At 39.6% G+C, this 21,850-nt stretch overlaps 1 protein-coding gene across 5 annotated transcripts in view; it reads left to right on the forward strand.

The window, feature by feature from the left end:
• Nucleotides 1–1,973: 1,973 nt before the first annotated feature.
• Nucleotides 1,974–21,850, forward strand: part of COL11A1 (collagen type XI alpha 1 chain) — a 147,796-nt gene continuing 127,919 nt past the window's right edge. For 3 of the 5 annotated variants that reach the window (XM_065072483.1, XM_065072482.1, XM_065072484.1), the window contains exons 1-2: nucleotides 1,975–2,610; nucleotides 19,207–19,374. In XM_065072483.1, the coding sequence (XP_064928555.1) occupies nucleotides 2,496–2,610; nucleotides 19,207–19,374 (283 nt within the window). In that variant the 5' untranslated portion in view covers nucleotides 1,975–2,495. Of the gene's footprint in view, nucleotides 2,611–19,206; nucleotides 19,375–21,850 lie in introns of all 5 variants that reach the window. The other 2 variants (XM_065072486.1, XM_065072480.1) reach the window with 2 other exon arrangements.

Here is a 21,850-nt window from a genome sequence, read left to right on the forward strand (position 1 = left end):
TGTCTGTGTGGCTTGATGTGCGAGCATGTGTAAATAACCGAGATAGCTCTAAAACACTGTGGTTCTGGTACTAGAATTAATATAGAGTTGTACAGAACTGCATATTGATAGAAGCATGTTACCTCACCTGAATTAATATATTTTCTTTATAATGCCTTCAAGGGATCTAAAATTCTGCTAAATAATTTATCCTATTTGTTCTGCTTTAGATTGATGGAAGACCACAAAAATCAATGGGTACCTTTCCACTGACACTCTGGGGGCTGAACCACATCTCCTAATTTAAATTTAAATTACTGTAAGGGCACTGTGTTAAATTACTGTTTTCTACACTGTGAGAATACCTGTTCTTTGTCACCACCTATCTGAAATGCTTCTATTCCCTCTCTTGGGCAGAGACAGAAATTTTTATTTTTACTAGAATGAAGTTTAGCTATACTCATCTAGGCTAATAGAAAGGCTCAAAAATGTCAGAGAGGCAATGTCTGATGGACTGGAAGCAGCAAGGATGCTGGTGATAGGTGTGTAAATTATAAATATCAGGAGGAAACTTGAAACTTCATAGCACATGAAATTTTTCAAGGACAAAGTAAAAAGAATTAATTACCTTTGGGACTACCTACTGGCACTGTAAAGAGGAGGATAAAACACCAATAAACTGACTTGATCTGTTCTAGGAAGCCTCTAGTAAACGGCTGAAAACACCACAGACTCGTAGGGCAACAATTGTAGTACTAATATTTGGTTTCTGACTTTTGTCGACCTGGATGTGGTTCAGGTCCAAGACAGACAGTTTTAAGACCAGTTCTGAAGGACTACGCTTTGACATAGAAAAGCGGGATGGACATGGCATTTTGGTGCTCCACAGCTGTACTGTGGCCAGCCACTGGAAGTGCCAGAACAGCCTGGTGTACCTCTGCACAGAATGGCACCCAGTGCACAGCATTTAAGGGAGCTTAGATGTAACTGCGCTACGCACCTCAGTCCCTTCCTTTGTAAATCTAATGACAGTGATACCAACCATTTCAGAAAATCAAGGACAGAAAGAGCCGGGTATATTCATACAGTACAGTAAAACAAGATACTGTAAGAAAGGATAATACACTTCTGAAATTTAATTGGACATCTAAAAGTATATAAAAGTATATAAGTATATAAAAGTATATAAAAGTAAAAAACGTGTATTTTGCAGATAAACCGTATGTTTAATGATTGCTGTAAGGTACTAAAGTAGAAAAATCTCAACGAAGGCAAACTAAAAAAAAAAAAAAAAATTATATACATGTCTATTAAAACGTGACCATAGTTTTTTCTCATTTCCCAAAGGAGCCAGAGCCTGATCCCTCAAGAGGACCTTGACCGGACCTGCTCCTCCAGAGGTTCCCAGGTCGGTCCGGTCACCAGTGGAACCGCAGCACACGCCGTGAAGGTGTCTCGGGCAGGAGCTGTGAAACCTGCTCTCCGATGTCCAGGACGTGGTGAGGCGGGGAATGGGGACGGCTGTTCGGTGGTGGGCTTTTCCTCCATCACCCCGCTCCCTCCTTTCTGACAGAGCGCTTGAAGCGAAGCCCCCCGCGAGTCCCCAAGGGCGTGTGGGAACAGGTGGCGCCCAGGAGTGGGTGTGGGGGTGTGAGGCCCCCGGGGCCGGACCTGCCGCCGCACCAACGCCAGCAGGCAGTTTCGGGGTGCGGGGCTCCACGCCAGCGCCCCGGCTCCTCTCACGCACGTTTCTCCACCCAAACATCCCCCTCTCGCTCCCTGCCCACCCGGCGTCCCCTTGCCCCTCCTTCCCGCTTGTCCCCACTGTCGCCCCCCGCCCCCTCACGCATCCCCGTCTCGCGCCGCCCGCCTCTCTGCTCCGCGGGGAGCCGCGGCCGGCACTGCGCATGCTCGGGGCGCGCGGGGCCCGCGGGGCTGGGGCGGGCGGGGGGCGGCGGTGGCACTGAGGGCGCCGCGGTCCAGGGACACCACAGCGGCTGTCCCCGGGTCGCTTCCACCCCGTTGTTGCCAGTTCCCCAAACGCCTTCGGGAGGGCCACTTTCCCCCGTCCCGAGGGCCGGCGGTGCCGCGGGCGACTGGCGGTCGCGGAGCAGGCGGTGTGCCGCCGCCGAGGCGGAGGGCGGTGCTGTGGGCGGCCAGGGGAGCCGCGCGATTGGCTTCCGTCCGGCGGCTGGCTTGTCAGTTGGGCTCCAGGGGTGGCCCTGGGAGCCGCTCGCCCAGCCCTCTGACGGGATGAAGCCTTTAGGGGGATGCGGCGCTCTTTGCATTTTGATTAAAGCCCCTCATCTTCCTTCAGTCTGAGGGCAGGGCACCAGGGAGGACGGGCCTGCGCAAGGCCGGGCAGAGAGAGAGGGAGGGGGTGAGAGAGAGAAAACCCCCCTTGGTAATCACGTATGGCTCTATAGGAGAAATCATCTCTGGGAATATAGTGGAAAGGACGAAGCTGGTATAAGCTGAAGGCGCCCGGGTTTAATTCACACTTCTGGGTGTCCAGCATGGAGATGCAGAGATGGTCCACAAAGTGGAAAAGGAGAAGGTGGCCCTGGGACTCGGCTGTAACCGTGCTCATCACCTTCGCTATCGTTCTCCGTGCTGCAGAGGTCAGAGGAGGTAAGAAAGCAAAGGGAAGCCCGGGAGACCAGTCGCCTCTCTCCCTCCCGTCGGGGAGAAGGACCCAGGGCACGGCTGGGGCCACGTTTCAGAGGAAACCTGTCAGAGCGGCACGAAGGGGTCTGGGGCCGACTCGGGGCGCGGAGACCCGGAGGGAGCCCCTGGCAGCGCGGGCGGGGAACGTCCCTCCCCAGGTGCAGCGGAGGGATGGCTCCCGGTCAGCCTCGGCGTTTAACTTCGGACGTGGTCTTAATGCAGTAAAAGGGATGCACTGGCGAGGTGGGAAGATGAAAGAAATACTTGTTGAACAGGGTGATATCTCTTCCAGCACTAAATTCAGTTTTGTGGTGTGCGTCTACGATTTTCAGTTTGGTTGAACTTAACGAGTCGTTACTCTGCTGAAGTTCAAAGTTGTGGCTGAAATGGAGCGACAAGTATTAGCCCTCTCCTGGGAGAGAAGAGGGAAAGTTGGTGACTGGTTTTCTCCATTCTTCGCGTTTTTATTTTTCCCTTTGCAAAGGGTTTCAGTGGGCAAAAAGCTTTCCAGGACGCGAGGGGAGGAGAAAATCTATTTGAAGGGGCCCTTTGCCAGGCGGTGAGGAGCAGCTGCCGGCGGCAGCGGCGCCCCGCAGGTGGTGTGCGCGGCGCCGGGCCCGCAGATGCCCCGGCGGGGCGGTTCGGGGGGCTCAGCATGACGGTCCCTGTCTCCACAAGGGCGGTGGCACCGCCGGGCGCCATCCCCAGCTTCTCTCCCCCTTTGCAGCCTCCCCGGGAGGCTCGAGTGGTCCCTTAGGTGTCCGTGGCCCTGGTGGGTAGGGTGCAGCCCTCGGGGGACTTGCGGTGGAAACAAGAGCCAGGCACCAGCGCGGCAGCTTCAGCAGGAAGGAATCGCTGCGCCCCCCGCACCACCTCTCTCGTCTCCCGCACGTCCCCCTCGCAACGCTCCCGGGCACGGCTCAACCCTCGCCCACCCGCCGCGCTGTCGCATCTGGGCGCCGCGAGGCTCCGGCTTCTTGAGCTGTGCTCGCACATTCGCGGGGCTGCTGCGTGTAATCGGCGGTGGCGGGAGCGCTTTCCTTTCCTACCGGCGGTGGAAATAATGCTTCTTCCTCTCTCCCTTCCTCCATCCTCCCTCCCACCGGGGCCCACAGGCGCATCTGGGGGCCAGTCTGGCTGGGATTGAGGTTTTTATTTTTCTGTGGATCTGACATCCATGAAGGGGCTTAACTCTCCGAAAAGGTTTAATTTTTATGCATTTATTATTTTAACGAGGTATTTCTCGATCTGAATTCCCTCTTTCTGAATCAACAGGCGCCCTGGAGGCAACATAGTACAGTGATCAGTTTCCATTCAAGCTCTTTATACCTGGCCACAGTCTTGACGGTGTCAGATCAATCAGGGCTTCTGCCCCCTGCTGGCCCCATTTCTGACAGGGCTCGGAGGAGGTCAGATTTCACCCCTGCTGCAATTTTCAACTCCAGTGGAGTTACACCCAGGGTGGATTAACCTCGCCGGTCTTCAAGGGTTCGGTTCTTCATTGCTGTGTCGAAACTAAATTTCTTCAAGAAGCAATAATGCCCGCAAAGGCATGATAGGTTTCTTACGCCACTTTTCACATGACTATTCACAGTACAACGGCCTTAATTCAGTGGGATTTATGTAGATTATCTTTACATGATGGGTTGGATGCAAATAGTTTTAAGAAAATCTAAACCAAAGCAGCCCAGGAAAAATGAACAGAAGTTGTCTGGTACTTACTGAAATATATTCAGCAACAGTAGGCAGAATAATTTGGTTTTGGTAACTATTAAAAATCAAAAAGCTATATTCAAAATATTTTCATCCAGTCTTCTGTATAAAGGACATTTCAGAAACATAAATCTACAGGCTTCTTCTGTTTGTGGAAGCATTCTGAAAATAGTTCTTGAACTTTTCTGAAATACAGAATTCCATTTGCATAGAAACTACAGGGAGCTGTGTGTTTAGCTCTTGATCTGTTATTGAAGTCAGTAAGAGTTTTTCCATTGACTACAGAGGGAGTAGGATTTGACCTAATCTCCCTAACGGAGCACAAGAGTGATATTTCTGAACTGTTTTTTATGTGTTCTAATCTTATTTAACATAGTTAAAAGTTAAAATAGGACATAATGATTCATATTTGAAAGCAAGAGAGGGAGAATACTGAGGAATAAAAATAAAACAGCATACTACAGCAGGTAAACAATATGACAATGAAAATACTGGGTGAAATATGAATCACTGCCTTCATAAACTCTGTTAAATTAAATCCTATATGCTTCAGTTGTCTTTTCATAAACTACCCCTATGTAAAGAAAATTACATTGTGTATTCATATAAAGTGTTAATCATATAGTAGTGGCTTCTTTTTAAAACAACAGAATCTGTTCCATGTAGAAAAACCTCAAAAGATTCCTAAAATTCCTGACTTTTTTTTCAAGCTTCTTTATTTAACACAAAAAAGAAAGAGAAGTATGAGGTGTCTTTCATAATACCAAGAAAGGGGGTGTGAAGATCTGATTGGGCTCTTGAGTTCTTTATTCTTTAGGCAGAAAAAGTTACAGAAGTGAGAAGAAACTTAATGGGGAAACTAGTGACTCATATTTGGTCAGCTCAGTGCCCACCAGCTCTTAAGCAGTTCTTTTTAGAAAATATTTTTGCTTTATGACTTGGCTAAAGTAAACAAAATTGAGTATTTTAAAAGACATCCTTTGATTTCCTTTCCCCTTCCTCACCTTTAATACTAAATCTGTTAGTAATGTGTTTGGAATGAATAAACTCATTTAGTCAAAATGGCATGGCTTCAACACTATAAATTTTTTTTTTTTTTGGAAGGGCCTGGCGTCAATGCACTATTGTGATGCTGATTTAAATTTCATGGGCAAGAAATGAAAAATTGGTCCTTTTATTATTTATAAGTGTTTTCAATCAAATAGAAATTCAGCTCTTAGTCTGAATTTAAAAAGATTTAAGAATCTTTACTGAAAATAAAGCTATGAAGCTCTATATAGAAAATACACTTTGGACTTTCTGTGTGACAAGCAGATTTGTTTCTAATATAGAATAGATACATTTACAGTCATCTTAGGAAATTAAAAGGCTCCTTGTGCTTTCCCCCACACAGGCTTGGAAACCAGTGGGAGTTCTAGGTGCAGAAGGAATGCTGAACTAGGCCCACTAGTAATGGCAAAATGAGAGTTTTCTTTATGGATGCACCCTTAACATTATCACTTATTTGTAATTGCTTAGTAAGTTATATTGGGAAGATATGAATCAGATTCATGACTGAAAACTGTTTAATATATCTGGCTAGTCTAAACTTGTACAAAAAAGGTGTTTTAAACTAGAGAAGTATGAATCTCTTCTCAGAACTGTTAGTGGTGTAAAGCACTTTTGACTTTAACTGGTCAATTCACTTTTATGGTTGAAAAATAATATAAAGATTTTCATTCTTTATTTTACAGCAAAATAGTCTTGTGTGTTCATATTAGTTTAACAAAATGCCATTAACCTTCAGAAACAGAAGCTGTACAGGGGTTTCTCAGATAAACATTCACAAACTGAGCAAAAGTGATTCTTCACTGTGGGGATGGTGAGACACCGGGAAAGGCTGCCCAGAGAAGCTGTGGATGCCCCGTCCCTGGGAGTGTTCCAGGCCAGGTTTGATGGGGCTTTGGGCAGCCTGGTCTGGTGGAAGGTGTCCCTGCTCATGGCAGGGGGCTTGGAACTAGGTGATCTTTAAGCTCCCTTCCAACCCAAGCCATTCCATGACCACAGAATCGTAGAATGCTAGGGATTGGAAGGGACCTCAAAAAATCATCTAGTCCAATCCCCCTGCTGGAGCAGGAACACCTAGATGAGCCTACACAGGAACGTGTCCAGGTGGGTTTTGAATGTCTCCAGAGTAGGAGACTCCACAACCTCCCTGGGCAGCCTGTTCCAGTGCTCTGTTACCCTCACTGAGAAGAAGTTTCTTCTCAAGTTTAAGTGGAACCTCTCATGTTCCAGCTTAAACCCATTACCCCTTGTCCTACCATTGTTTGTCACCGAGAAGAACCTGGCTCCATTCTCGTGACACTCACCCTTTGTATATTTGTAAACATTAATAAGGTCATCCCTCAGTCTCCTTTTCTCCAAACTAAAGAGACCCAGTTCCCTCAGTCTTTCCTCATAAGGGAGATGCTCCACTCCCTTAATCATCTTGGTTGCCCTACACTGGACTCTCTGCAGCAGTTCCCGGTCCTTCTTGAACAGAGGAGCCCAGCACTGGACACAATATTCCAGGTGTGGTCTCACCAGGGCAGAGTAGAAGGGAAGGAGGACCTCTCTCAACATACTAACCACGCCCCTTCTAATACACCCCAGGATGCCATTGGCCATCTTGGCCACAAGGGCACAGTGCTGGCTCATGGTCATCCTGCTGTCCACCAGGATCCCCAGGTCCCTCTCCCCTACACTGCTCTCTAATGGATCATTCCCCAACTTATACTGGATCCTAGTGGTCCTAGCTGAAGATTTTCTGAGTTCCAAGGATCAGAGGGTGAAATGGTCCAGTCTTCCCAGACCTGCATGTGTATGTCTGGTTTGCTACATAATTTAGATTTTTTATTTGTTTCTAAGGTAAAATAGTTATTTCAACTTCAGCAACAGACACATGACGCAGAAAAATGACTGGTGTGTGTTGTAAATTTTCTGGAGTGTGAATCTTTGCATTTAGTTTAGAAGGAGACTTCACAAATGTCCCAGAAAGGATCAGGCTGTGGGAAACTGTCTTTTTGCTAGCTCTGTAGAAAAGATGTTTCCCATCTTCTGTTTTGCCTCTATCTTAACAAATGTAACTGTACGCAAGTACATATAGAATACCTCTCTGTCCCTAGCACCTATTGTTGGAATGTCACTAGAAAAATAGCCTTTGATATAAAACCTTTCTTGGTGCTTTGGTATTTTCTGATCACTAAAAAAAAATAAAATAATAATAATAAAAATAAGTATATATATACTCAGTTTTGCAATTGCATTGCCCAAAGTTGTTTAGTCTTCTCCAAACATGGGCCTTAGTTCTAACAAGGTTGCAGCATAATAAAACAGCTATGACATTACTGCTGAAGTGAAGTTATACCTAAAACACGCTGGAGTAATTATGTCTCTCCTGGGTTTGTTTTGTACAGTGGGGAACAGTAGGGTTTCCATCTACCAGCAAGATTAAGAAGCGGATTTTCTTTTCTCTGTAGAGCTCTCTACTTCTTTTTAGAAGAACTCTTCCCAGTATTGGTTAATTTATCATTGTTCTGAGTATTTGTTGATAACGGGGTGGTGGTGGTGGAATAAATTAAGCAGAGTTTGGGGGAAATCTCTAATGTTCTAAGAATGTGAAATCTCATGCAGTGATAAAGATTTGCGCTCTGGATGGACACAATAGAGAGCAGTGGCTGAAAAGGAATTAGGTGAACACATGTGCCTGTTGTGAGGGCTTATAACTATACTACTCAGTATTAAATACCAGGTTTACAGACTATAAATGTAAGGATTAATTGTTGACCCTGTTATTACAATAGTAATAGAATCTGGCAGAACTTAAATTCTTTTTAGCACATTATCACACGTGAAGGGTTGTAAAAACCTTTGTAAATTCTAGGTCTGGGACTTCACTGTACGTCTAAGTGTTAATGCGTACAGTATGTGAAATAGAAGCTATTTGGCAGAGCTGATATTATGGAAGCAAAGTGTTGGCTGCAAAGCAAATTGAAAGCTATGTTATAAAATATGATTTAAAAAAATGAAGCTTCTGATCCTGCTATGAACAATGTCACTGACAGCTAAGCTTTGCCTATAATACAAATTAACTTAGTAATGAGGCAAATTATGGTCACGTTGTTAAAGTATTACTGTAGTCTAAGTTTTGCCTACTTTGTCCCTTACCTGTGTATCTACTCATAGTAATCTGATAAGTTATCAAACATTCATGGTTTATTAAAACATACAATTCAAAGTTTTACAATCTTGATGTCTGCTTAAGTAGAATTCCTGCTAATATCAGTAGGATACAGAATTGGTTCTGATTTCCTTGTGTTGCTCTCAAAAGGTGGATAATACCTTTGACATCAGTGAAAGTATGGTGAAAGATTTTAGTTGTATGATTTAAAAAATCATGTAGTTGTTTCTAAATCAAATTAAATAGGATTACTTTAAATGACACCATTTGTGAATCTTGTCCTTAGCTGTTTTAGGGTTTTTTTCTATGCTTATAGCTGAAAACTCCCATTTATTAGATGATATTTTTGAAGTCTATTGCAGTTATCTCTGAGTAAATACCTTGACTGACAAAGCTTTAAAATTAGCTCGATTTCTTTTATGTTTAAGGGCTGAGAAAACACCTTGTCTCTTCCTGTAGCAGTGACCATTTTTAAGACTGTGTCTTTTTTTGGTATGGTAATAGAAACAGGATACTCCAAGAATTTAATACTTGTTTTGCTGATTTTCACAGTTGGAAGTACTGTTTTCACTGCCTCTACAAAAAGAACTTTTTGAATCCTTAGAAGAGGCCCTAACATAGTTAGACACTTAGGCTGTAGTTCTGATATAATCTGCTGTGGCATTAAATAGGAATGACTCCACAGAAGTATTGAGGCAGATGTTAAAATATTGTACACTGATGGATCAATACAGGTCTTCATCAAATTATGAAGCAGCCCAATCTTTTGTTGGTAAAAAGTGAAATATTTTATGGAATCAGGATCAAGTCTTCAGTGCTTGATTGTTGTCAATGTGATAAAAGCACAACCTATCTAGTCTGAAAGGTTTTAAGCAATAGAAAAGTTATGGTCTATCGTGAAATATATAAAGCAAATATGAAATGTCAGTCTCAAATGTTACACTCCAGAATTGTGCAACATAACTAAAAACAGAAATAAGTATTCTTATATTTTGCTGAATATTTCTAGTGAATAAATAAGCCTGCAAGTAAACCTTATTAAAGATCTGTGTGTGTAGTTGTATGTAGGCAAGTTTTCCACTGGTTTCAATATGGGATTTAAGTGGTTTTTGTGCTTGTTTTTCTTTTTACTATATGGGTATTAGAGATCAGTCTTTAAAAAGACATACAGTTAGTACTTGGTGAGTATATTAAAAGTGTGTCCTATATATGCATAGGCTGTCTTCATTATCTTTGAAAAACATATTATATATTTAGTAGATTTTGCAACATAGAAAGTCAATTAAATTTTTCCAAATAACTGGTGTGGAAGCAGAAATAGCCAATTCTGAGCAGTTTCACACAAACCCTCTGTTGGTGAAATAGTCAGTCGTAGGCCATTTAAAGCATTCCTGTATGCATCTGGATAATCTCTACTCCTCGTAATCATTAAATATGAAAGCACTCCAGTAACACCTTCTTCTAAAAATGTCACCAGCCAAGATCCCAATTACATAATTCATCTAAAAGCTGACATGTAGGAAAATTTTTAACAGGTAAAACAACCCTGAAGCATGTTTCCAGAAGTATATACATGTGCAATATATATTCAATTAATCTCATAAATTTATATTTAGGTACCTAGGAAACAAAAAGAAAGCAAGCTTGATTTTCAGGAGCATTATTACTGTAGGCAGCTTGACTGGTTTCATTTTTGTCAGTGCCATTATTCATAGCAGGATCATGATCTTCATTTATTTAAATCATATTTTATAATACACCTTTCAAGATGGAAGATGCTCTGTAACTCAGTTTTGCAACCCACAAAAAAAGAAAGTTCATATTGTCCAGTTCTGTAAAATCCTTTGGTTAATATATACAAAAGGTATTGGAACCTTCTCAAAGGAAACTGCAGAACCAATGCGTTTGATGCTTCCTCCTGGAACCATCTTCTGTGACATGACTGGGCTCTCAGCAGAGGGCTGGGAGGCAGGCGATGCTCAGACTGCCCATCCCCAAAGCCTCTGAGGACGTGCAGATCTGCCCAGAGCTAGCCTGTGGGAAATGCTAAGGACAGAAGAGTGGCTGATCCTTTTCTAGTGCTTAGACACCTTCAGCACAACTGCAAGGAATCATTGCTGGAGATACAGACTAGAGCCTGCAGTGGGAAGGCAACAGAGTCCTTTCTTTCTAGGAACTGGGAAGCTCGGTGAGGCGTTTTGTACGTAGCATGCTTTTGAATTCCTGCTCTTGGATGTTTGCTCCTGTGTCAATGCTTAACAGGTGAAGAACACAGTAAATTAATAAGTACAGATAATAATAATAACTTATGTGTATTTCTGTTTTTAAAATATATCCATCATACCTGCCCACCATAAGTAAAAGTGTATAAGAGTAAAAATAATAACAAAAATATTCCCACCACATTAGAAACAATACAGATTTCTACTCATGGAAGGGTCTTGTACTGTATCCTAAAGGTTAACAAACTAACAAATTCTAACACTGCTAGTAAAGAACTTCTTATTGATAACTTGGCAAAGTGGCAGTATTTGTTACCCTTTCTGCTCTGGCAAACTCAGGTCTAGCTGGTAAACTAAACTGCTTGCTAATTGTTGATAGAATCAGAAATTGGACTAATGATCTGGGAAAAGGAATGCAAGGAAAAGTTATCAGGTTTCACAGGAGAACTGCTGAAGCAGCTCGACAAATGGTAGCTAAAATAAACTTATGTAGAAGAAATTTGACACAATCTGTATTTAAGAGTGTTTTTAAAAGAAAAACCTTTCTCCCTTTTTCTGACCTGACAGCACTGTTCTGAGAAGTCAACAGTAGTATCTGAAGACTGGATACCCCTTCATATGAGTTCTTGTTCATGAAAATATTTTCACCTCTTAGATTCATTAAGCCTTGGATTGTCTAATGAGTTAGTCAATTAGAAACCTTCGTTGTAGTATTTTTTATCTTTACCCACCTATAGAATACACAAACAGTCCTTAGAATGAACACTTAGAGTTAGGAAGATTCAAAATTTTAAGAAAAGTAAATAAACTAAATAACTGTAGGCTATTATAGCTTTAATAGGTAGCATAGTTTCAAAAAACTGTGGAGCAGCCAGTACCTTCTATTTAAGTTCCTAAATACATACACAGAAATCTGACCACAGGTAGCCTAATTTGGAAGTCTTGTCCTCAAATATAATGAATCCCTTCATCAGTGCCCACCAAATATGCATACTTTAGCCTTCTAGGCTATAATAGCTTCTACTCTTTAAATGATCTGTCACAGTGAAATAAAATTGGACTAAACTTTAAAAAACACTCCATTTAGAATTGAAGATTAATGTTTCAACACTTAAGTTTTAGTTTTGCGGTGGTTCCATTGGAACAGATTACTGGCAGAATGAAACATTTTCATGGAAAAGTGTGAAGTAAATAGCAGTAACTGAGAAATATTAGTCTTCCTCAGCTTCTCAGATAATTCTTTTTACTGGGGCAAATTAAGCTCTTTAATGCTCCAGGGTTGTATCTGCCAATTACGAGTTATTGACTAAATCTTACAGGCTATTTGTGGAATCATCACTGATAAATTTGTACTTTCACATTAAGCAAAAGAAGGGCATTACTGAAGAATTATGCTAACTGAAGAATTTGTTTATTATAAAATACTGTTTATTATATCTCAAAAAAGAAAAGCCACAGTTACCAAAGTTAACAGTATAGCAAACAGTTGCACACTGAGTTTGCTCAGGTATATCGGTAAAATAAAGAATACTGGTTCCTCTGCTTTTTTTTTTCTCTTGAGTTTTGTTATTATTTGCATTTAGAGTATGCCCATCAGCATGCAGCCTGGGAGCATTTTGTAAATTGTGTCGGTGAACATAACCTTTAAATAGGGAAGGATCATTGTGCCTGAGCTCTCTCATAAAATTAAGAGACTAAGATCCAGGAGTTACCAGACCAAATTCTAAATGTAATAGGATTTCAGCTCTATGGTTTATTAGGCATTTGAACAGAAATACAAGTATTTTCATCTAAATGAGTGATCCCCTGAGCAATTTCTTATGGGAACCAGTTTTGTAGCCAGAAGTTGCCCCCACAGTCACTTTTCTGTCAGTCCTGGTGAGTTTCACTTTGAGGCTTGTCAGCTAAGCCCTTCCTTCTGAAAATACAGATGTTTGTTTCCTCTGTATACCCTATCTTCAGTAAAATTCTGTCTTGAACTCTTTGGTTCTTAGTCACCAGCACCATTAATGCTTTGCTGTACAGTTCATAGAAAGAGAGGAATGTCAAGTTTGATATAGCCTATCTAAAAAGGTTCAGGACTACATTAATTTCTCACTGCAACTTGTAAACCTATGTGATCTGAGTTAGCCTATATGGAGAACTTCTTTTGGTTTCGGATCATCGCTGCAGTTGGTCAGTAGCTAGAAAATTGTGAAAAAGCATCTGTTGTTAATAAAAATATTTTCCTAAATACAAAGTCATTAAAATAATTAACCTTACAACATGATTGTGGCTAGAAATATTATATGTGTAGGTAGATTTTACCCTTTTATACAAAATGACTGTTGCTGATGTAATACCAAAGATGACATTGCTACCATTAGGTGCACTGTTGATCCATCCTTTTTGTGTTCTGCACAGTTTGCCTTTGCAGGGTCAGATGGGTTCTATCACAATGCAGAATTTTAATGGTGGCTGCTGAAGCACAAGCAAGAAATGTTGTTGCCTATTACTAAGATAGTACGTTTGCCATGATGTTAGTTACAGACCAGATGCATATTTTATAAACTAAGAAGAAATTATTAAACATTGTTTGCTTACCATCTGCCCTTGCATTTAAATCAAATGTTATGAACCAAACCTGAGCATTCCAATGCAAATTTTCTTGCATCTGATACAATTTGTCCCTGTCTTGTAATGTATAACCTTTTACCTAGGGTTATGTGGTCACTACAAGAAGCATTCCCATAGACAGATGTGGAAATGCTAAGCATTTTTATTGAACACAGAGGTCATCCATGTTGAATAAGTCATCGGCAAAGACGATGTGTCCAAATGACTTTAGTTTCTGCATTGTTGTACAGTTACTCGATCCCTCATTTCTCTGATAACACAACCTGTGTTGTTATGGTACTTGAGAACCTCTTCCATAAAAAGAAAGGAGCCGTATTTTGTAATAGACTCCAGCTCAAATGTTTCAGGAAGTCCAACTGAAAGAAGCAAGTCCTCTGATCTTGTATAGAAAGTGCTGTTTATATTTATAGCTTATAACATATCAGAAATTAATCTTCTGTTTTCACCAGCTTCTACTTAAGTACAGAAGAAATCACGTTGAACAATGGTACTAGTTGTTAGGTATAATGCAATATAAAGGCATTAGAATTTGATCCATATGTGTTATATCAATACCAGTATTAATAAGAATGCTATATCACAGAATTTATTTCAGTGTAGACATGTGGAATTAAATGAAAGCTGTGATATTTGTAACTGTGAATATAGGATCAAAACACAGTCTAGATTTTTACAGAGGTACTTTTTCAATCTATAATCACATTATCTTCTTAAAAGATGTGGCTTTTAATGCACTGAATAGAATGCATTGTCATAACCTTTAAAATAAATATATCATTTTATATATAGGAAATCTAGGCTTGAAAATGCTAACTGAAGTTGGAAGTCAGTTTTTATATGCATTATCCTCCTCTCAAAAACAGAAAGCATGGGAAGTTTCCCTCATGTAATTCACTCCTGATATTCTGTCCTGACCTGGCAGTGTAAAAGAGTTTACAACTACTTATCTCTGCTGAGTCCTTTTCATTTCCAGCAGAGATATGCTGACAGTAGGGTTTTTTTTTCTTTTTTTCTATTTAGTTAACAGGCTTTTACACATATTTTAGTAGTATTTGAAGTCTCTTAGAATATTTTCTATTTCTGTCAGTCTGTCTTTTTTTTTTTTCCCTGTAAGATTCCTACTTAGTTCCTATGGAAGAAAGCTAAAGGGAAAGCAAAGGAAGATTATGGCTTACGAGTTATGTTTAGTATGAGATGCTCTGGATCAAATGTTCTTATCCATATGTGTGTATTGAGTGAAAGGATGTGCTTCAGTCATAGCACAATAATGAAGACCAGAATTTGGCTCTACAGTTTTAAATATTGCAAGTTATAAGTTATTCCAGGTCTTGAGATGTTACACTACCTGTTGGGTTTTTTTGTTTGTTTGTTTGTTTGTTTGTTTTGTCCTGTCCTTTCTTTAATTTTGAAAACCAGGAACTTATGCTGGAGCTAAATGATTAACTGAAATTTTGAAAGATATTAGGATAGTCAGGTTCCCATCTCACACAATTCTGTCTTCTAAAAAGGGATTTTTGAAGAATTCTCTTTTGCCATTCCAGAAATCCCAGCACTTTTAAATACTTCTCCTATGGCTACTACTGTATAGTCTGTTAGTGTCAGTTGCATGTCTCTCTGAACTTCTTTGAATGAAGGACATGCAGTTGAGCTGTGTGCTGTAACATTTAGTAAGAAGAGTGATCCCCTGCAACTGGTTCTTTGTTAGTGGAAAAGTAGCACAGTGGAAACTTGCTTTTTGGTTGTGGTCTGAAACTCAGGAGAGCTTCATCTGAAAAATGCAGACTTGCCCTCATGAACACAGGCTTTTTTTGGAAGTGTTGTCTTTTGGGTTTCTGTGGCTTACCTGCAGGAGGTGGCCTTCAAGCAGCAGTGCAGTGTGACCATAAACACCTGCATGAAGGGACCCACTTCCAGGATCTGAATCTTGTATTTTGTCAAATTTGCCATGACAGAGTTGAGTTTTCAAAGTTGTTGTCTAAGTTTCATAAGGAAAATTAACTGCACCCCAAGAACTGGTGAACAGAGCTGTTTGCATGATGCTTATTTGTTGATTATTTCCCTGCCATCTTAAATCTTAGGACCAAATTGGAGTGATGCAAAAGCGTTACATCATATATCATTAATTTGCAGGTTTTTTTACTTCTCTTATGAGAAAACTATCCAAGGAAATTAGACTAGAATGTAAAATCATTTAGGCAAGCCGCTTTATGTACTGTAAGGAAGTTCTTGTGAGTGACCCCAGATCTGCCAATATATGGGTTACATTGTCCCATAAAAATACATGCTATAATCTTAATTTGTGGACCATGCAAATAGGCAAACTGCATGGCCTTAGCACTGGTGCTTTTTCTGGCTGTTTCTTACCATTCTCAGAATCATGTGGGAGCAGGATGCTGGAGAAGAGGCGATGTTCAGGAAGAGCTGAAGCTCCCAGGATGCAGTGACACTGAGCACTGCAGAACCTACAGAAACCAGCAGAGACAAGCCACAGTTTCAGCTGGCAGCTTCCAGACTATGCTTTTCCCTGCTCTGGGAGCTGTCTTCCTACCTGTCTACCCTGGTTTTCTAAGCAGGCCAGTGTTGGCTGTGCGAGGACTTCTCATCATCCTTTATACTTCAAACAGGTTACCTCTGACCAGTTAGGATCTAGGCGCTGCTGTTTTTCAAGAGCTGTTTATTTTTGACTGGATTCCTACATGTGTGTGCTTTGTGGCATATTGAAAACAACTGTGTCTAGTGCTTTCTGTAGAGGCATTGAGCAGATCATCTGAACGTACCTATGTCATGGCAGCCTGGTCAGGGCTACTGAACGCTTCATCCAACTCGGTTGCTGTAGTTCCAGAAAATGTAAAAAAATCCTGAAATTCACTGAGGTAGTATTTCCATTACCAAAAAGAGGGTGTTTCTGCAGAAACCCCAATATCTGGTAGCCCTATGTATGACACAGGAGGACTGCGTGGAAGAAGTGCTTTACACAGTGAGCCCTGTTTTCAGCTGGGAGTTGGCAATAACAGCTGTGAGGAGACTTCCAGGCCTGCTGCCTCCCAGCTGAAATATAGGATTGGTTGCATCCTGATCTGGGCATTTGATAAGAGTCAAGCCCAGGTTAAATAATGACACACACAAGAATGTTGCAAAAACGCTTGTGAGGAAGTGGCACAAACTCAGTCTGTTTACTTCCCAGACCGCATGATATGTAGGTTTCTATCAAAAGCGAACTGTTGTAAAGAAGCAAATCTTATGTTTTCCTGCCTGATCTATCTAAAGACTGCTAAAGAACTCTACTTTTTAACTATCGGTCAAAGTGGCTATCTGAAATCTTTTGTATAAATTAGGGAAGCAGCTTCTGTTACTTGTGATCTCCAAGTATTTAGTAAGTCAGACATGTTATCCTTGGAGATGGACTAGTCACATTTTGTGTAAGTTACTTCATATAACTTGTCATTTATATGACAAGTTACATTTCTAGAAATCCTTGTAAACTGCATAGTGTTTTTGCTATTTATGTTTTGTGAACCAAAGTTTGCAGAAATAGGTGTCATCTGTGGACTATTAACAAAATGTTTGTCCTTATTATTTGGAAGTTGTGGTTTGAAGATTGTTCTATTATTTTTATTATTCTGTTTCTTGTCTGGAAGTTTTTTAAGCAGCAGAACTAGCAGGGAGTAATGAATAATCTTGTTTATGGCTGAATACTCTCCTAGTCAGCCAGGCAAAGAACAGCCATTATTCTAAAAAATAGTGAAGAGTCTGGTACAAATTAAAGAAAAGAGCAAAGGAAAAAGGAATGTAGCAGTGGTTGACTTGTACAGCAACTTGGTATTTTCACTAATATTTCCAGTGACTGGTTCTGCATAATTTTTCTGGTTCAAATTATTATAGGTACTGCGAAACCAGCCATTGGTTGCCAGAAAAGAAGTGTGGCAGTTCCTTCAGTGTGGTAGTAGCTTCAGAATTGTATGGAATACCTATAGAAAATACATTATATGTGTCAAAATTATTTAGTCATTACTTAACAGAGAAGTGAGATTGGTATTTGAAAATTTGCACACAATTTAAATTTTTATTTTGAGAATGTTGAAACATAATTTCTTGTATCTGCAGGATATGTAGATTTTAAGTAAATTCAGATGCGTACGGTAGCATTAGTTCAAAATGTATTAGCTTGCAACAGACATTGGCTATTGGGTTTATATTTGATAACAAGATCTGATCGAAAAAGCAAATGAAGTTGCATGATGTGAAAAAAAATTGAAGCTCACCCTCATTTTCTTGTTAATATATTTTTAAGAAAGAAGAAGTGGTGTGCATTCTAGGCTGACTGAGAAAACATCAGATTTTGTTTTTAAAGAATATGTTTTTGGTGTTATTCAAAGATAGGTTTAACCATAAAGTTGAGTTCTTCATATTTGGCAATGCCAGGAAATGAATGAGATGAGCTAGTCAAACTTTGCTAATAGCTGTTATTGACAGTGAATACACTGAAGTGACTTCTGAGATAAAAAACATCTGACAAAAAATAGTAACACTGCCTAGAACTGTACAAATAATAAGAAAAGGACATAGAGATGTTTCCCTCAGTGACTCTAACTAGAATATCACTTTGCCTATGTTTTTACACTCTTTCAGTGGTTGTTTGCAAATAGTTGTTCAGATAGTTGAATATTTACACACAATGAATTTTTTGCCTTAAGGTGATATTAGTTGACACAAATAAGGAATAATAACAGAGAATAAATGAGCTACAGTTAATGCCACAGTGCAGTTCAAAGACATAAAGAAGGGTCAGATTTACCAAACACATTTCCCAGCTTTAACAGTGAAAGTCATTTAAAACTTTGTCTTTCCAGATAAAGTGGATCTGAATTTGATAATATAAAACCTGCAAAATAGTCCCAGTGAAAAAATGGTCTGTTGAAATTCTGTTTCCACTCAAAAAAATAAATTAGTGAAGTTATGATCTGTGGGGAGTATGAAAATGAACACTTTATTTTTTTCTAAGAGAAAAGATACGCAGTAGGCAACAAACTATGTTCTCTCACTGCTTCTCTTGAAGTGCTTGTCCATTCAGTCCTTGGCCTTTTTGATATGGTGAACTTGTATAGATTAAGGCTTTGCTGTTGACTTTATATATATATATAATTCTGTATCAATATCAGTGCAGTAGCAGCTCTGGATTTCAACTTGAAATTGTTAGGCACTGAGCATAAATGCAAACTGATTGTACTTGGTCTCTATAAAGTGCGAAACAAGTCCATTTGAATTTTAACTTGGAAATAATGTAAGACTGATTCAGTCCATTCACTCCTTGCAGGCAAATGTACATTTTTCTTTCTCTGTCTGGATGAGAAAAAATATTAACTTTTTCCCTATCACTTTGTATCTGTAGTCAGAATACATTTTAGTGTTAGCAACTGATGACTTTCTGATAGCAGATTATTATTAGCTGAATGCTTCTGGAACATTTGTGCAAACTTTTAAAATCAGTTCCACTTCTTTGAATTAACTCATTAAAAGAATGTGTTGTAATTTCAATCATGAAGATTCTCTGCATTTGGGAAAGAGTGATTTTCTGTGTATAGTCAGGTAGTCTGAGAATCTGATCATAACAATTGCATTGGATATAATTAATAATTCGGTTAAAATAATATTCTGGTGTAGGACTAATCTGCAGTAAATCAAAACAGGATTCAGCTACTGCTATGATTACACATATGCTTTTGCAATGAAATTAATATCCTTTTTAGAGGCTGTGTACTGTACAAATGCAAGATGAGTAATTATTTTTTTCTTTTTTTTCTTTGTCAGCTGAACCCGTTGATGTGCTAAAAGCATTAGAATTTCACAATTCACCAGAAGGAGTATCAAGAACAGCAGGATTTTGCACAAATAGGAGGGACTCTAAAGGATCGGATGTCGCCTACAGGGTTTCAAAAGCTGCACAATTGAGTGCCCCAACGAAGCAGCTGTACCCAGGTAAGACTGTCAGAACACTATTGCTCTAAAGCACAGCATGTCTTTCCTCATCAGTACTAGAAAACATTTCTGTTCTCCCTAGAGTTGGGCCTGCATATGAATGACAGGACGTGCTCTTTATCCACTGAATGAATCAGCTTTTATTGGCTTCTGTTATAAAGCTCTTCGTCAAATTCTGTGTCACTGGCAGAATTTGCCTGTAAGTCATATTACCTGTTCTTTCATGCTGCTATCTGGTGGAAAGCTTATTTGGTGGCTTTCGCAAGTTTCCTCCAGTTTCAGTAGTCCATTTAAATGCAGTGCTTCCTGGAGTAATGCAGCAGTGGGAGAAAGGAGTTGTGGTTGGCCATTGCAAAATCATTCCCAGAAGTGCCATCTGGTAAGAATTACCTAAAAGTATCTGGTTATTTTGGGCACTAAGTAAGGCTAGTTGTGGATAGCAGGTAATGTGATTCCATCTTATCTCAAATTTCTCTAAAATGAAATCATCGCATTTTGGAAAAGTTTCTTTGGATGTTAAGGAGAGACTTTTATTCTATTATTTTGCTGTCACTTGTCACTTGATGCGAACCGTTGAGGAAAATAATAAGAATGTTAAAAACCAAAATCATGGAACGTTTTAAGTTTTTGCTTTGATACATCATGCAGAGTTTGAACGAGTGACTCTAAACATGCAGATTAGATGTTGGCAAAGAAAAAAGTTATTTTTTCTCTTTCAAAGTACCAATCATGTAGATATAATCCAAGATCTATAGAAGGGGGAAACACACAGTATTTTGTAGTAATAATGCATTTCAAGAGCAACACAGGAAACAGCTATACACAGTTCGAGCATAACTTACATGTTCAGTTGACTCGTCAGTTTAATTTTTTATTCATGGATGAAAATAAAAGCAAAATTCACTACAGATATAATATTAGTTTTATTTTTATGGCACAGTTCTTCAGTTTTTAGCATATACTCTCAACTAAGTTGCATATAGACAACAGAGCTATCCAGCTGAAAATATCGTTCACTGAATCGCATATTACAGTCTACAATGTCTTGCTGATATTAATGTGACTATTTGTATAATCCATTACTACTTCAACTAAGTAAGGTTAGCAGAATATGGGCTGCTCTTTCTTTAGAAAATGAAAAAAAAAAAGTCCATTTTATTGAGAAACTGCACAAGTTGCACAATATAATAAGTTGACACCTTCATATTCTGAGTTTTACAATGTGTGTCATTGAAGCCAAGTGGTCCAACAAAAATCCTTAAATGAGCATTCAAGTACAACTGAACATAAGATTAAACTAACTTGGAATCCCTGATATTTTTTGAAGTTTAGGACAGTACAAGCACCTCCTACTAAATCAAAGCTTGAGAGTCTAGAACTGGAAGTCTGAGAGCTTAGGTTGACTTGCACTTATTCATGAATCAAATTGTAGCATGAAGAGACTATCTGGCAGCTGCAGTAATAACTATTTATATGATTCTTGAATTCCAGAACAAGTAAGTGCCTCATGTTGTTGACTGACATCTAAATTTCTGTAGCCTTTGACTGCCGTAATTTAGGTACTCTTCTTATTAATGCTTTCAGTTTCTGCTTTACAATTGGAATGAGTTTGCTTGGTTTTACCAATCTGTTGCAACACTTCTGTGTGCAGGAAACAAATAAAAAGCATTGCTCACAGTATAAGAAGAAACAACCACAAAACTTTGCTTAATACAGGAAAATGTCACGTTATCCTCTACTTCATTAAAGAACCTAGAAGCAGGTTTTTGGATGTGATTATGGTAATTACTTCCATTTGAATCTTGCAGAATAGGCACCCTCTCCCCACCACAAGAAATCTTTTTTTTTCAGAGATTATTCTTAAAGATACTTGAGTGATCATGTCCCCTTTTCTTAGAGCTCTATAGTAGTGGAATTACTACAGAAGATATCCAAGATAAGACTGAGTTGTGAAACATCATTTTAGCTAAACACAAGTTGAAATGCATCCTGTGCTTGCTTTCATCTAACTCCTATGACTCATTAGGAAATAGATGAATCTCTTAGCTACTGTAGCTCAAAGGGACCTATGAGTGGCAAAAGCTGGGGTCATCAATATATCTATCCTTTAAAAAATGGATCTAATTATATTTACCAGCCTCTCAGAATATCATCGGCATTGATTTCACTGACTGAAAAGCATTATATAATTGTAAAGGTAACTGCTTAGATTTTTGTTGTCCTATTCATTTATATGCTCTTAGTTATCTTTACAAAAGCATATAGGAATGACAGGAATGGCAACCCAGAAATATACAAAGATTTTTCTAGTGATTTTCCTTCCAATTGTTATTTTTAGTTATTGTACAAACAGAACCACATCAATAAACAAGAAATGTAAAAGTGGCTGAGAAGATTTTGGTAACTATTCCAGATATGTGTCCAAGAACTATATGTACCCGCAATACATAAAGTTTTACCTGTTAGAAAGTCATTC

Source organism: Columba livia, chromosome 8 (genome assembly GCF_036013475.1).
Source record: "Columba livia isolate bColLiv1 breed racing homer chromosome 8, bColLiv1.pat.W.v2, whole genome shotgun sequence".
Lineage (NCBI taxonomy): Eukaryota > Metazoa > Chordata > Aves > Columbiformes > Columbidae > Columba > Columba livia.